Raw genomic sequence first — 16594 nt, forward strand, 5'->3', positions numbered from 1 at the left:
AGGAGTTGTCATCTCCTACCTGCATGATCTACACACTTTTTGTTCTAAGTGTATAATTTTACATGTTACATTATTCAAATGAGAATCACCTTAGTGCGGAGGATAAGAAAAAAAGTTAACTTCTCTCCTACCTTCAAAAGCTGCTTGCCAATTGTTGGACTCATTTTTTCATCCACCATAAGAATTACTATTCCTCTGTCATCCATACCTCGGCGTCCTGCACGACCTGACATTTGAATATATTCACCTGAGGATATCTAGGATAAAATAAGAAAAAGAAAAAAAATAGCAAACATTATTTTTTGTTAAAAAATAGCAAGAACTTATAAAAGTGCTATTTACAATTACACAGTAAATGACCACAATGTATAAAAATTAGCAAAGGAGAGTCATCCAAGACATTAATTTTTCACAGATTGAATTCATTACTCATAAGTGATCACTAAACTACTAAGACAGAAATCCATGACTACGAATAATATATGACAGCAGTCTAAGTTAACTAATGCTGCCATAGATACAGTGATTTCCATAACACAGAGGATCATCTAATAAGCACAAGAAACATTTTCCTAATGTCTTATGTGATAGAAGGTTGCTGGGCATGGTGGAGATTATTAAAATAAAATACAAGTTCAACATACTGATAATGCATCTTCACCAGCTTCAAATAACGTATCATTTCATTCAAATGATTCAAACGTAACATTGAAGTACTCATACCTACCGAGAGCAGTATCTCTGTGGCTACTAACAGTGAAATGGAAGAGGTTACTGTTACCTCAAACCATGAAATTGATAAAGAACTGGGACATGGACAAGAGCCAGCTATAACTGGTTTCCTATGTCTAAGTCAAAAAACAAGGCTTTTTCGTCATCTGTGGAACTTGCATTCCCAACACCTTCACAAGTTTCACATTAAGTCAGATATCAAAAACTCCTTAAGGAAAATGTCCTAAGTCATTTTAAAAGCAGGAGTTCCACACATCTGATACCTCAAAGGTAGGTAATTCTCACATATATCCAAAGGACATGTAATCAGAATGAATGAATCATGAAACTGAACAGCCAAAACTAAGATTGAAGAGATGTTTATTTCATAATGCGCGTATCAAGTCACTTGCCCTGTTTACTGCAATTTTCTCATCTCTGAAAGATGAATCATGACACTTATTTATAAAGTTTTGATGTGATGACTTGAACGCCTTTCTTATTATTATTTACATGTGAATCACCTACCTGATTTTAATGCTTAGAACTTTTAAATTATTTGTTTTCCAGCTGTTTAGGAACCTGTCTTTCCCACCACACATTATGTCTTTCTGTCAGCTATCCAAAATACTCTGCTATAACAGAAAAACCAATACTCTCCTGAGGTAAATGATCTCTTTCATTGGGTCTGTCAAAATCTAAATTTAGTGATCTTTATATGATCCTGAGCCCACTTATTCTTCACATTCCTCTGACACAGAAGAAAATACTTAGGTCTCAGAGTTTCAGACAAGTTGTGCAGAAGTCTTAGTCTAATCCAACTTCCACCACTAACCTTCTTCGATGTGCCTTTTCTGTTTAAATGGTCTTTATTTAGATATTAAATAGATATTATTTAAATATATATTTAAATAAATAATCTCATGCATAATCTGAGGAATCTTCTCTTCTGGAATTTGTACACTAATTATGAGTGGATTAGTGAACAAAGAAAGGTTTTTGTAAGAAAAAAGTATTTTCTACTACATTGAAGTGGCTACGTCAAGAGTAAATTTAATCCTAATAAGGCTTAAATAATGCAATTCAGTTATTTTACAGAATCTGTTTTTCACTTACCCATCGGAAATCTTTTCCATCAAATTTGCTGGCACTCGTAAATAGCACAGTCCTGGCTGGCATATTAATTCCCATCGCAAAAGTCTCTGTTGCAAATAAGGCCTAAATAAACAGATTAAAGTTAAGCAAGCGAAAACAAAGGCTCTTAGGCAAACGTGCAAAGAGTCAGAGATTGCTACAAAAAACCTCTCCAGATTTTACTACTTATGTACAGTCAACATAAGAAAATAGGCGCATTCAATATTTAAAAACGGGACCAAAACCATTCTTTCTCCCTTCCCCTATTTCCTCTGTAAAAACATGAAAACTAGTTAGATGGGACCACGAGAAAGACTCCAAAAGAAAACACAAGGGGTTGCAAATTATATTAAAGAATAGTTAATTTCCACATTCAAAGTTTGCAAGAAGGAAATAGCAGTTAGCTACCCAAAACCCCCCCTACAACTTTCATGTAAGGTTAGATTTTTCTGAACGTGTGTCTGTTAGGGCAATCAACTTGGCAACCAGCTTGGTAAATGTCTACAGTCTTTCCTAGGAGGAAGATATATCATAAAGCAGTTGAAGAAAATGTTAGACATTGGAAGTTTAAATACTTCAGAATAAAATCTGGAACACTAAAAACTAGAGCTGTAACAGTGCACTAACATAAGACAGCTAAGGCAAAGTATTAAAGACTACAAGGTTTTCCTTATAGAAAGAAAAAAAACTCCAAACCATCTTCAAGAATTTAATTTTTTCAGATAAAGATAGAGGCACTTACACAAATATTTGCATTTCTCAAGGGAAGTGAGCTGCACCAATCACACCAATTAACTTGTACCACTGGAACAGCTACAGGCTTCCAGGGGTGCTGTATGCATTTGTAGAACGCAATATGTAGAGCCACAGAACAGAGCCTTTAACTTCGTATGTGGGTAGCTCTGTTTAAAATTGCCTGCTTACTGGTCCACACAATATTCAGAGAAAGTTTTTGGTAAGCACTAACCTTATGCTTAGAATCATATTCAAAACACAAAGCATTTTTCAGTGCAATGTACAACAATCTTTCAGCTTTTTCAGCCAAGGAGCAGATCTCGACTGTAATACTAGTGTACATTCTGAGCAAAGACATACTTCTCTCAATTTTTCAGAATTACCAACTGTGTATTCACAACACAGAAAAACCTAAATATGGACATGAAATATATACCTTTATTAGGCCCTCAGAGAAGAGAATTTCTATAGTTTCTTTTAAGATGGGAAGCAGACCGCCATGATGGATACCAATTCCTCGCTTCAGAAGAGGAAGTACATGCTCAACCTGGGAAGAAACATATAAAGACCAGTAAACAAATTTTACTATTCGTTACTACAAAATAAAACCTGTATGGAAAATCTCAATGCTGTCCTTAGTGTCCATATAATTCACTATTTCCTGATTTTAAATACAACAAATACCCCCTCAGTATTATTTTCCAGTTAGAACTAGCAACGATACGAAGGGTAAAGCCAGAGGCCAGTCTTTTCACTAGATTAGTCTTAAATTGCATTAGGCCAACTGTGAAGCTACGCCCTAATTTACACACAGCCTGAAATAGTATTTCAATTTGCTTCTATATAAAAAAACCCAAACCTGCCTCATTTAAAATCATTTTTGGAAATAGTGATCCTGCTATGCATGAGCTATTTTGTTTCAATTTTAGGTGCAGTGATTTTACTTATTGATATGTGCTGTGAAATAGCAGAGTCAGCACCTATGAGAACCATACAAGATCTCATGTTCAGGCTGTAAGTGACTTAATTAATCTCTTAAATTCTACTACTACTAAATTATACTTCAAACAAATACCTACATAAACAGCTTTGTCTCTGTTTTTCTCTTTGAAGATTCTCATTAAAAATCTATTAACATTTGGTTACCATCCCAAACCTAATTCTGAGAATACACTTTTGAGATACCATTGCCTACAGAGACCAAAACAGATTACTTGGATATAACACCAGTTATAAGTTTACCAAAGAAACCAACCCAATATACCTTATACATTGGATTCCTATTTTCCATTTTTCTCAAGTTCACAAACAAAACAGGTGTGAGATATCCAAAGCAAGTAGGCATGGCCAAAAATTAAATGATTGTTTTTTTGAAGGAAAAATTGCCATGCTCACAATAAAGCTCACTACAGTAAAAAATGATGGACAAAAGTAACTAAAGGAGGTAGAAAGAAATTATAATTTTAGTGTTTGTTACAAAAGGACTGAATCTTATTATATTCTGTCCATTTAGAAGGCTGTATTTTTCCACTGACAAGACAGTCACTGTGCTTAGTCATTATACAACAAATTAGAATGCAGGTGCATCAATTCAACTTTTTGAAAAGCTCAACAGTCAATACCTGATAAAATGCGTACCGTACTCTCATATGAACTACTCCCAGACAGTTTTAACCCAGATATATCTCTTTATAAGCCCTTATGTTTACTTAAAAACATAATTAAAAAAAAAAAAAACACAAACCACAGGGTAGGAATTCCATTGTTAATTTTGGCATATGTGATTTGCTGGCATCAAAACTGGAAGGATCCTAATCACTGAGTCCTATTTCACAATGCCAAGGAGCAATGCAAGAGATATTAAAAGCCAGGGAGATGAATGAGAACACCCAGTATATGATTTGTGTACGCACTAAAAAGACACACAACCTCAAAAGCTGCAGAAAACAGGAGAGCAGCAGCTACCCCTACTGAATCTCCACTCACCTGAGGAAGCTTTTTGTCTTCATCTGACAGACAATCAATTGCATTATTGAACACTTCTTCAACCATCTTTTTTTCTTCATCTGAGAAGGCAATTTTTAAGTTATTACAAAATCTATAAGGCTAATACCATATGTAAATAAAGAGTTACCACATTCTAATACTTACAAAAGTTTACAACGGAATTATCATGGAAGACCATGAAGTCTATAATGAAAACCACCCGCACAGGGTCAGACGATCAAGACTTATATGTGAGCCTGAAGGAGCCCAACAGTAACCAGTAGGTGCTAGATGCTCAGCGAAAAGGAAAGCAGAACAAACCTGGCAGAATAATCCAAACTTCAGCTACTTCCCAGCTTGGGGTTTCTCAGTTTTATGTACTTTCTGTCTATTTCATAAACCTCCTCCTTTCTCTTCTACCTACTAGTCCCTATCTGCATGGACTTAGAGGCTCTTCCCCTTCTCCATTAATTCTCAAAGTTTACACCCTTTAAGTAGTACGAATATAAAGAATACACACTCAAAGATGTGACTGAAGAAAACATAAAAATGCATGTCTGCACTTGTGCATATCTCCTCATTTCCTGACAGAAACGGTTGCATTATTTTGCAACACTGAATCAGAACATCCAAGACTGGAGCGAGTAAGCAAGCAAGACCCTGAACAGTTCACCGACATGAAATGATATGTTGATTTACAGGAGGTTCCTTATTTTTGTTACAACTCTTAACATTTCCGAGAAGCAATGAACTTAAACTGATTTTCCAAGATTGGTCTTAATCCAAAATGAAAAAATCTTCTTTATTTACCATCTGGGTTTTTCTTTGAGGAGAAGAGGGAGGCAGGGAGGAAGGAAAGAAAGAAAACTGGATTGAATCATTGAGAAACAACATTCTAGTGGTTTGTTATACAGTTGTTTTCACTTTGAAAGAATATTTGTTTCTCTAATGGACATAACATGAAAATTTTGGGAAATACATTTGTTATGATATAGTCTTCTCCCATTATAGATAGAATTTTCTAGGAACTCTTGCGCTATTATTACAGTGAACAGGATTTTTGAGAAACAAATGAAGTTTAAAATAGAGGAACAATTCAACATTGTGATGACCAAGTACTCTTTGTGCACCAACAGTTTCCTACTGAAAACAGCCTACGTACCAGCATAATAAAGGAAAAAGCAACAGGTATTTTTCATTAGTTTTTACACAAGAAGTCCCACAGGAAAATAGAAATATCTAACCAGAGTAACATTTCACATTAAACTACACTGTGAATAAAACTAAGTTTTATTTATCCGTACCTGTATTGAAATCCAACTTTGTCATCTGAAGTGCATAGGCTTCACAGTCTTTCTTACTGAAGCTGAAAATAATCACAGGTTGGAAATTCCTTTCCATGATCATCTTTACAATCTTAAAAACATTTGAGGGACCTGCAGGGAGATTACATTAATTTAAAACTAATTTTAGCAAAAAATGACCTTAAGGAATAATAGAGACACTTGCACAACCTGCATACAACTTCGTTGTATTACACAAAAAGTTACTTTAGAATGTGATTCAAACTCACCTTTCGTTCCTCCTTTCCTGCCTTTCTGGTCCCCTTTTGCTAAGTCTCCCGCATCTCTAAGTACCTGCATTGCTGTATTGAAATTATCTTCTCTGAAATCCCCCTAAACAAAAAACACAAAATACAATTGTTTTGTAAGCAATTACTTCTTACATAGCCCACTTAAAAATACTTAGTGCTTTGCATAGCCAGTACCATTACCCCATATTTACAGGCAGAAGGGAAAAATAATGCATAAGGTAGTGAGTGAGTTTACTAGGTCAGCACCACAGCTCAGAATTACTTTGGTGTCTCTGAAGCTCATTGTTCTATCCACCACACCATCAACCAGGCTAGAACTGCTGAATGTCACAACACTAAAACTGAGCTTCAGGAATGTCTACATGAAACTACATTGCCCAATGAAGACACAGCTTCAAGTGCAGTAATACTGTTTACAGTATTAGCTACTGATGTAAAAGCCGATGATGAATTTTAAATAAATTGTTGCTTCAAAATTACCTGAAGACACAAAAATATTTTGCCCCCTCAAACAAAGTAAATTTTAGATGCTGCTACATTTTCTTTCGAGTGAGAATGAGTACAAGGAACATAAACTACTTTGCAGATTTACAGAAAGCAACATGCACTTAGAAAACAAAACAAGGATGAGCGCACTTAAGACATCCCAGCAAAGTATTACTCAGCTGGCTACATGACATTAAATAATACAACCAATCTCTTCTATAAGACCACATAAATTTAACGACAATTGAGATGTCACTTGTACCCATTTGTACTTGTTTTTAATACAAACATCCTTTGTACAGCAAATCCAGATTTTGCAAGAGATCAAGCTCGTGACTGATATGTGAGGAAAAAGATCTTTCAAACAAACTGAATATTCCATACATTTTCATCAACCACCAGATGGAGTCCGTCTCCTCCTGCTGGGAATATATAATGCTGCAGTGGAGTGGGTCGATAGTCAGTATAAATCACATGGCAAGGCTATAAAGAAAGAACAGCATACACATAAATATTTAATGTTTCTAATTGCACTGTAAAAACGCTTGATGGAAAATCCAATACATTACTATTAAGATACACCTTTCTAGAAACCAGAAAGTAAGACTCACAGAAACTAAGATAATAAATTTTCTTTCCTGAATATGGATTTTGTACTAATGACGTGGCTTAAGAAAACAAAAGTTTGCGAACCTTTAGAAGAACACAAGTTGGCTACAAAAATTCTCCCTCATGAACACAAAAAGTAACATCAGGCAATATTTTGTTCTGTATTATTATAGACTCATAATCCTAACACCTTTAAAACCAAAGGAAAAACTGTTTATTTCTATTTTGTAAAAAAGCCTGTAGTATTTCTTACACCACCTAAAAAAGGCACATGGTAGACTTTTAGGAACATTTAAGGTTTTATTGCAAAGAGAAAGCTTATTAAGAAAAAAATAGACAAAATGCTTCCCTCAAAACATCAAATATTATATAAATCTGCTTTAAAAAAAACTAATCACAGTCTAGTGTTCTGCAAAACCAAGTCAAGGTCTTGAGCTAAGCTTAAATAGGCATCTCTTACACTACACTCCTTCCATCACAAATAACATAAGAATCAGCCTCTGGGGTATTTTAAAATTGGACCAAGCTTTTGTGGGTATTAACTTCCCTAATTCTAATTCCCATATCTTTCCTGCAAAAGCATCTCTTAAACAGGATAAAACAAACTTAATGGTTACTGGACAGGACAGACTTCTTACATTCCTCTTTTCTTACTTTGTTTGCATGCATATGTAGTATTTTCTATGGATTTACTATTTACTTTTGATTTCCACATGGCCTTTTTACAGAGGCCAAATAACCTCGTCTATCAGCCCTATGAAAATCATAGTATGTTCACCGTGTTTCGTAATTCAGAATGTTTGTTGAAATCAAGTTGGTGTCTAAATAAGTGTGGAAAATAAACTTTAAACAAACAGCTTTAACTTTGCTATGTAGAACCAACGGCCAGTATAGCTGTAAAACCTAGGAGTACAAGCAGAGAAACCAGGAGTGATCTATTCCATCATTTATAAGCAATAAGATGATGACTAAAAAGACTCTCAAAGGTTCCGATCTCATCAACCAAAGAAACAGTATTATGCCACAAGACAACAAGAATGGAGGTATAGCACATCAGAAACATTACCTGTTTGTGAAGATGGCAGATCCATTCAGCAAACTGACGGGCATTTGGAATAGTTGCAGAAAGGAACACATAATGAACATTGTCAGGAAGCAAAATAATTGTCTCCTCCCAAACAACACCACGTTCTGAAAATAGAAAATTCACATGGGAAATTTATGTGATTAAAGCCTATTTTTCAGCTCTGAAGCCAAAGAACAGCATGCTTAAAAGCACAATAAAACAAAAACTGAAAAAAGCTTCCCCTGTACAAATGGGGTACATCGAATGCCCTCAAAGTGGCTTTTACCTTGGCAAAGAAAATGCAGACTGCGATACAAAATAACCATCTTATATACATTCAATAGAAAACAAATTCTCAATGATGTACGCACAAAGATGACTGAATTTAAGAGAGAGAACAAAGATTTAATTATTCAAAAGAAAAAAAAATTGTTCTTGGGAAAAAAAAATATTGAAAAGAAAAACCGTATAGGATACCTGAATCTCTCATGTAGTGGATTTCATCAAAAATGACCCATGCGACTTCTCGCATAACCTCAGAACCTCTGTAAAGCATACTTCTCAAAATCTACAAGGAAAAAAAGACAAGGAAAAAAACCAACAGAGATCCATCACATGAATTAAGAGTCACATGTTACAGAGATGTCAGTAAGAAACTACCAGAATTTTTGGTTCACTTTTAAATGGCAGTATGAAATCTTATTTTGCACAAAAGTTAAAAACATTTAAAGATTGGCTATGAGATGCTTTCCAAGTTGATTCCAATCTATCAATGTCATGATATGAGACAAACTGGTTTCCCTGCAAGAACATGGAAGGAACATGAAAGAAAAAAACATTACTTTTCTCACAGCCTCTATGTGTTAGAATATTTGTTACAGGTTTCCAGATCTACTTCTGCCAAGTCTCTTTCTTCCATCATCCTAATAGATAACCTGGGATTAAGAGGATTTCTTTTGTCAGAAATCAAGCCATCCTGACTCTCCACCCCAATCTTTCCCTATCAGAGTTTTCTCTGTAAGACTCTTTACTCCTTTGAGGTAAAGGCAGAAAAATGAAAATTAGAACTCATGGCAGGACATATGTCTATAACAGAAAAATGACAAAACTGTGGCAAAGGTGAAAAGCGTTATATTCCTGGAGTACTAGCACCTAGCATGAACCACTTCACTATCACTCAATGATTTTCCTTTCCCCATTTGGTTTCCCTAGAACAAAATACTGAACCTACAGGATTCAGTAAGTCTGACTCACTTTCAGTACTTCATATCTATCCAAATAAAACTCAGTTTCTTGAGGATTCAATAAATTAAGTTCTGCCTTTCTCCATGTGAGAATGAAAGTTCCCGACTGATAGTCCAAAAGGACGAATTTACAGAGATTTACCTAACTTCTTCCAATAACCAAAAGTTAGAACATTAAAGGGAGGCACAATGAACTTAATAACATCTTCTACCCTAATTGGGCTTATTATGGTAGCTTCAATCTTTTCATATCAGACCTTCTCAGCCAAAAAAGGGTAGAAGAAAACACAGAAAGATCAAGAATTAATGTCTGATCTTACCTCAGTTGTCATGACCAGACAAGAAGCTGTGGGATTAATGGTGACATCCCCAGTCATCAAACCAACATCCTGAAATTCTTCATACATCTCACGGTACTTCTGATTACTCAAAGCTTTAATTGGACTTGTAAATATCACACGCTGTTTCTCCCTCAAAGCCAGGGCAATTGCATACCTGTAGTCAAACATTGTACATTAAAGTTGTCAGGAAGATATTCACAGCATATTACTTTCCTCTAATCTTCTGCTTAAAACATAAAATAAAATAAAATATGCAATCCAGAACACCAGTAGAATGATACGAAGCACTTCTTAACCAGATCACTGAATTCAGTGCAATCTTAACTCAACTATGTAAGCCTCTTTGGAGGGTGACAGATCATTGACAAGTTAACTGGTTTTTATGGACATCAGAGCTCAACTAGTTTAATCTAAAAATCTAATTGTCGCTGTCTCATGACAAACTATTATTATTTAAACCCATGTTCTAATATGTATATCTCACTTCTCACCTTTAGTCAGCAAAGCCACTGCACTGTCAGACCAAACTGACAAAAAATGCACACTACCTTTTAAACATTTCTTGCCCTATAAACACCAAGTTGCAAATTAAATCAAACCAGTGCTTCTGACAAAGCAAAGAAAACACAAAAGAAACTCCTCAGCAGTTACAGCCAGGGCTAGAAAACAAAGGTATTTCTTCCTAAATGCAGAAACTTTCCTTTCAACGTATACAATAACATCTCAACAAAATCAGACTGTTTATAAATAACACAAAATAAGCCTTTCGCTACCCACTAAACAAGATCAAAGTTCTTATATTCAAGAGTAGTCAATTCCATTCTAACACTGATGGTCCAAAATTTGTGTCACAAAAACTGAGACATAACAGCTACTGATGGTTCAACAAAATGACATGACAAACATGACACCATGCTCTTAGAGCCTGTCAGAAAATTACTTACTCTGCACAAACAGTTTTACCAGCTGATGTATGAGCTGACACTAACACAGACTGGTTATTATCTACACAAAGAATAGCTTCTCTCTGAAAGGCATCAAGAATAAATGGATATTCCTAAAAAGAAAGAAAGCAAAAACATTATGTATTTTTAATACAGATTGTTGCTTACATCTAATTGATTTTGTGACTGATCTAGTGTGCAAATTACAAGCAGAAATTAAATCCTGTAGATATTTGTAGCTTCAACTGATATTAAACCAGTATTTTGCAACGTCTTTATATTTAAATAATTTTATCTAATACCAAACCTAAGACCTTTGCTTATGTCTTTGTTGGCATATCAAATGAAAATCTTGGCCCAGTGACTGAATTCTCTCTAATTTACTAATTTAGGAAGAGGAACTACAGTGTACAACTGAAGCCACCACCTGATGTTGTAGAATATAACTGAAATCACAACAGTCCATCCAACCCCATTCAACCACATCATTTTGCTCTATGAAAATTTAAAATATAGAAACACCAATTTTACTGATGACAGGACATCTTTTCAAGATGTTCTTTTCCAAGCCTTACTGACAAAGTACCTCATTTTTCCCCTCTACCCTCATCTTCTGCCTAAAGCATACGCAAAAAGAAAAATAAACACAATCTATGACATACTTTTGCAGCTTTTCCAGTTCTCGGTTTCAGACCAGTGAATTCTTCATCTGCTGGAAGCGCAACCTATAAAATACATTTTAAATGAAAACAATTGCAGAATTCTTGCTGTCCACTCCAGTGGCATGGCAGGCTATGAAGAGCTGTAGCACAAGATGTAAAGTGCATGAAAAAGAACTTGAATTTCTATCCTGTTTCTATGAACTAATGTGTCAAGGCTTCCTTCCTTCCGCTCAGAGTTTTTCAACCAGTATCTCTGTCCTCCTGCCCCAACAGTACTCCTTCTCTCAATACTCCGATACTCCCTGTCTTGCATGAAATATTTCTGCTTCATCTTCATCTGCCTTGGAACATTAGATCTTCAGGCCAAGACACAGTCATGGCTTCTGGCCAACAGACGTTAGAAGCAATTACTCATCCCCCATTGCTAACACACCCTTTGCAAGGATAATGTATTTATGCAGGTAAAGTTCCTGTTCCCGGCCAACATCTAACGTTCATACTAAATATTTAAGCTCTCTTTGGTTACTAAGAGATGGCAAACCGCGACCAGACATCTCAAGATAACAAAGATTGTACATATTCATGGGCTTTAAAACCTGTGGCATCAATTGTGTATACCATTCTTCATACGAAAGGTCTAATCATACAGGGTTCTTGAATGTGACCCTAATTAATTTAAGCTAGCCCTGGACGATAGCACTGAAGACAAAATGAGCATAGAAGTACAAGGAAGTTAAAATTTACACATTTAATTCTCATAGAAACTCTTTCTGACATCTTTGGATGAAGGATGATTTTAAAAAATAAATAAAAACAGCATTAATGCTTCTGATTTTTCATATTTTAAATTGTATTTATGTCTATTAACACTATTTGAAAATTGATATTTTCATTATTTTGCTTTTACATAATTTTTTTTCCCTTTTTACCAAAACAGTTATCTTCCTTACAAGAAAGCCGTTCATTTTTGAGACAGAATAGCAAACTACTTCAATCCCTATTTAGATAGCACTATGAACACAGAGCTATTTTAACAACCACTGGGTTTTCCTTGTCAACAACAGCACTCAGAACGTGCTTGGTACCTTTCAAACATCGAAACATACCAACATTATCACTGAGTTTTTCACAATCACTCACTTTATTTCAAGTACGATTCAAACTGATTCTGGTAAGATATCCTATTAATTTTTCAAGTGCATTTTCTGCATCCTCAATGCCAGATCCAGACCTCATCTCTTTACAAGCCTGTTCTACCTTAAATATAATATGAAATAATATATCTGCTTGAGGGTAGGAAGGCTCTCCAGAGGGATCTGGACAGGCTGGATTAACAGGCCAGGGCCAACAGTATGAGATTCAACAAGGCCAAGTGCCAGGTCCTGCACTTGGGTCACAACCCCATGCAGCGCTACAGGCCTGGGTAAGTGTGGCTGGAGAGCTGCCTGGCAGAAAAGGACCTGGGGGTGCTGATTGACAGCCGTCTGAATACAAGCCAGCAGTGTGCTCAGGTGGCCAAGAAGGCCAAGAGCACCCTGGCTTGTATCAGGAATAGCGTGGCCAGCAGGACGAGGGAATTGATCGTCCCCCAGTACTCAGCACTGGTGAGGCCCCACCTCAAATACTGTGTTCAGTTTTGGGCCCCTGACTACAAGAAAGACACTGAGGTGCTACTGCGTGTCCAAAGAAGAGCAAGCAACAAAGCTGGTGAGGGTCTAGAGCACAAATCTTATAAGTAGCAGCTGAGGAAACTGAGGTTGTTTAGCCTGGAGAAAAGGAGGCTGAGGGGAGACCTTATCGCTTTCTACAGGAGGCTGTAGCAAGGTGGGGGGCGGTCTCTTCTACCAAGTAGTAAGTGATAAGACAAAAGGAAATGGCCTCAAGTTGCACTAGTGCTGCTTTAGATTGGATATTAGGAAAAATTTCTTCACTGACAGGGTTGTCAAGCATTGGAACCTGCTGTCCAGGTAAGTGGTGGAGTAACCATCTTTGAAGGTATTTAAAAGACATGTAGATGCGGTACTCAGGGACATGGTTTAGTGGGACTTGGCAGTGTTAGGTTTACAGTTGGAGCCAATGATCTTAAAGGTCTTTTCCAACCTAAATGATTCTATGATATAAGTACAAGCACTATAAACAGTATTACTATACTGGCATACACACATATTATACTGGTAATACACACAATTCTATGAAATAAGCCTATACTTTTCACGCCCTTTTTCATTGCACTCACCTCATGTGTACAACCTTCAACAGTCTCCACAGCTTGCACTTTCACTTGAGGCATCAGTTCTGCCAGACTGAAAGCATATGAGTTAGCATTGCCAGAAAGGTATTTAAAAATCCCGTTTTCTTTATAAAAGCAAAAATATTGAACTGCACTTCCATTTTAACTGTAACATTAAAAAAAGGATGCAAAAACTTGAAACGGACAGGTGGCAGAGACTACTACCAGGACTAACAATACCTCTGTGTGTTAAAATTTTGCTGTTATATAAATCTACTTCAGCTACTGCTTTGGGATTTTTAACACCTTTAAAACTTGCACCAGAAAACAGCACTTGGATCACAGTGGTTCACACGAAGTTTTCTGATTAAATGGGGACTTGTTTTCAATATACAACAAAGCAAAATTCAAGACCTGTATTCTTGCTACTAGTTATGACACCAAATAACAGGCAGCCTGAAGCATCCCAAGCAGCTGCCTTAAGATGAGACCCCTCTTTTCTTTACCAGTCCTTTCTCTCATGGCCACAAGAACAGGCCAGTGTCTCACTGCACTGTTTTTTTTCTAACAGTTTTAAAATACTTAGTAAGCTACTGTAGGCAAGTATACATTCTACTGAGACCACTAAAACAGAAACTGACTTAAAATGTTGACTCTGGTTCTGTTTTGCTTCTTTACAGGTACCCTTTGTTTACAGTGTTCTGAGAAGTCTTCTCATGACTTTCTCACAGAAAATCTTACCTCGAACTTAAGAAAAATTACCATGTAAGACCGAATGACAATTCACACCAGAATTGTGTCTAACGGAAGTCAATAATACACCACCCAGAGAAAAGTAAAGAACACAGCAAGCACACAACTTTTATTTCTATAGTAGAATTTTGAACTCTCCTAATCATTTTCTGAACCAAAATAAATTTCCAAGTTCCCAAGAATCTCTTAAGATACACTGAGAAAGTGCCCACTGTATCCCTTCAATCTGTTTTCAAAAACCTTCATAATAACTGTCATGAAGTTCTGGAAAGAGAATAGGGAGAGCCTTACCCCCCCCAGCTGTTGACATGTCCAAGTATACACCCCTCTCCATGTCAAATAGCTGCCATTTGTACTTAAAGCACCTATGTACTTAAGGTTACAAATATTTGCTGCAGTTATAATCTTACAGGCCTCATATCCCGGTTTGAGGGGAACCAAATTTCTGTTCAGTAATTTTACTTTTCAGTTAAGTCTCTTCTAACTAGCTTTACTCTACTTTGTTATATGCCCTTTTGGAGGGTCGGAAGTGGAAGAGTTCTGCAGGGTTGCACTTGTGGGGAGAAGCGGACAGGACAGGTGATCCAAAACTGACCAAGAGGGTATTCCATCCCATCTGCATCATGCTCAGTATAAAAGCTGAATTCCTCAGCCTTGTTTCTGTCTCCATGGTCAAATTCTTCTTCCTGTACCCCCAGCCAATTATGTCTTTCAGTGGCATGATGCACAGCAAGCCTGCCTCCTCCCATGTGCCTCACTGCTTATCCCTTGCTATATGCCCAAAATCAACACAATGGCTTTGATCAAGAACCACTGATCCATGTGCAGTACTCATAAATACATGAACATTTCACACCGCACCTGCCTGTCTGTCCGCAGTATTACTTTAAACATACTCAGTGCTCGTCACTGCTGAAGCTCTACTACCAGCACATCCTCACTTACATACATAATGGAAAATTAACTTCATAAGTAAATTCACCTTTAAATGAAAACACTGCAAAGCTACTTACATCAACCCTTCACAACTAGCATACAGCTAACCAGTATGCCTTGCTATAATTTACACATTAACCTCGGCACTTACTTAGCATCTTCTGATACAACATCTTCCAATTTCGGCTTCTTTCCCAAAACAGCGTCTTTGGTACTATCGACCTCAACCTCCCTTTTGGTCTTCCCTGTCACAGCTACTGAGCATTTTTCCTCTGATCGTTTTCTGCAACATAGATAAAAAATTTAAAGGTTTGCCTCCTTTATATACGCATTTTCAGAAAAGAAGTCAGGTGTCCTACGGGCAACAGTGATCATACTGCACAACCCAGGCAAGTCCACACACAAAAACCACCATGGGTTTTCAAACCACTTCCCAGCTAAGCTTGCTCCCAGGTCCCCGTACTCCCCGATCGTCCATTGTGCCAGGGCTGCTACAGCTTTGGGGCCAGTGATCCCAGTGATGCGTATGCCTTTAGGCTGCACCGACTGCACGGTGCCGAGAGGGTTCAGTAGCTCAAACAACCTGGCAGAAGGCGGGCCCAGCAGTGCGGCCCGAACCTCATCCGCCAGAGCACTCCCGGCCCTGCTCCCCCGGCCCCGCTCCCCCGGCCCCACCGCGCCCTCACCCCGGTCTCCTGGCGCCCTCGGTGCCGCCCGCTTTGCTCTTCTTGGCGCCGGAGGCGGCGGCGGCCGGATCCTCCTCAAACACGCTGAAGAGCTCGTCGCCAAACGCGTCCGCCATCTTCCTCGCTGGTCCCACAATGCCTGGCGCGGGAGGGCCTCCCCCTGCCCCTCCGGATCCCTGCCGCCCCTACCCCGGCTCTGCACCCCGAGGAGAAACAGAGCCCCCCGCCACCCACGGGCACCGGCAGCCCCACGCAGGCCCCGATCCCACCCCACCAGCACTAAGGAACCGCCGTCCTCCCCTCAGCCCACAGCCTCCCCGCACAAAACCTCCCCACAACCCCCCGCGGCCGGCGGTGGCCCTTGCCCCGGAAGCTGATTCCCGCAAGGCCTACGAGGCCTGGCAGCGGCGAGGTGCGCTCCCTCAGAGCTGACCAATGAGAGGCGGAGGGCGGTGCCAAGCGAGTGTTAGCGACCAA

General features: G+C 38.0%; 1 protein-coding gene across 1 annotated transcript in view; it reads right to left on the reverse strand.

Moving 5' to 3' along the window:
* The window catches only part of MTREX (Mtr4 exosome RNA helicase), a 46316-nt gene extending 29974 nt beyond the window's left edge, over positions 1-16342 (reverse strand). The window contains exons 1-15 of the mRNA XM_054185306.1: positions 16118-16342; positions 15583-15714; positions 13749-13815; positions 11513-11575; positions 10851-10963; positions 9886-10060; positions 8799-8889; positions 8322-8446; positions 7031-7129; positions 6140-6242; positions 5871-6002; positions 4567-4646; positions 3017-3127; positions 1828-1929; positions 132-257 (exon numbers count right to left, since the gene is read on the reverse strand). Of these exons, the coding sequence (XP_054041281.1) occupies positions 132-257; positions 1828-1929; positions 3017-3127; positions 4567-4646; positions 5871-6002; positions 6140-6242; positions 7031-7129; positions 8322-8446; positions 8799-8889; positions 9886-10060; positions 10851-10963; positions 11513-11575; positions 13749-13815; positions 15583-15714; positions 16118-16233 (1635 nt within the window). The 5' untranslated portion in view covers positions 16234-16342. The remainder of the gene's footprint in view (positions 1-131; positions 258-1827; positions 1930-3016; positions 3128-4566; positions 4647-5870; positions 6003-6139; positions 6243-7030; positions 7130-8321; positions 8447-8798; positions 8890-9885; positions 10061-10850; positions 10964-11512; positions 11576-13748; positions 13816-15582; positions 15715-16117) is intronic.
* Between the last annotated feature and the right edge of the window lie 252 nt (positions 16343-16594).

The sequence above is a fragment of the Rissa tridactyla genome, chromosome Z (genome assembly GCF_028500815.1).
Source record: "Rissa tridactyla isolate bRisTri1 chromosome Z, bRisTri1.patW.cur.20221130, whole genome shotgun sequence".
Classification (NCBI taxonomy): domain Eukaryota; kingdom Metazoa; phylum Chordata; class Aves; order Charadriiformes; family Laridae; genus Rissa; species Rissa tridactyla.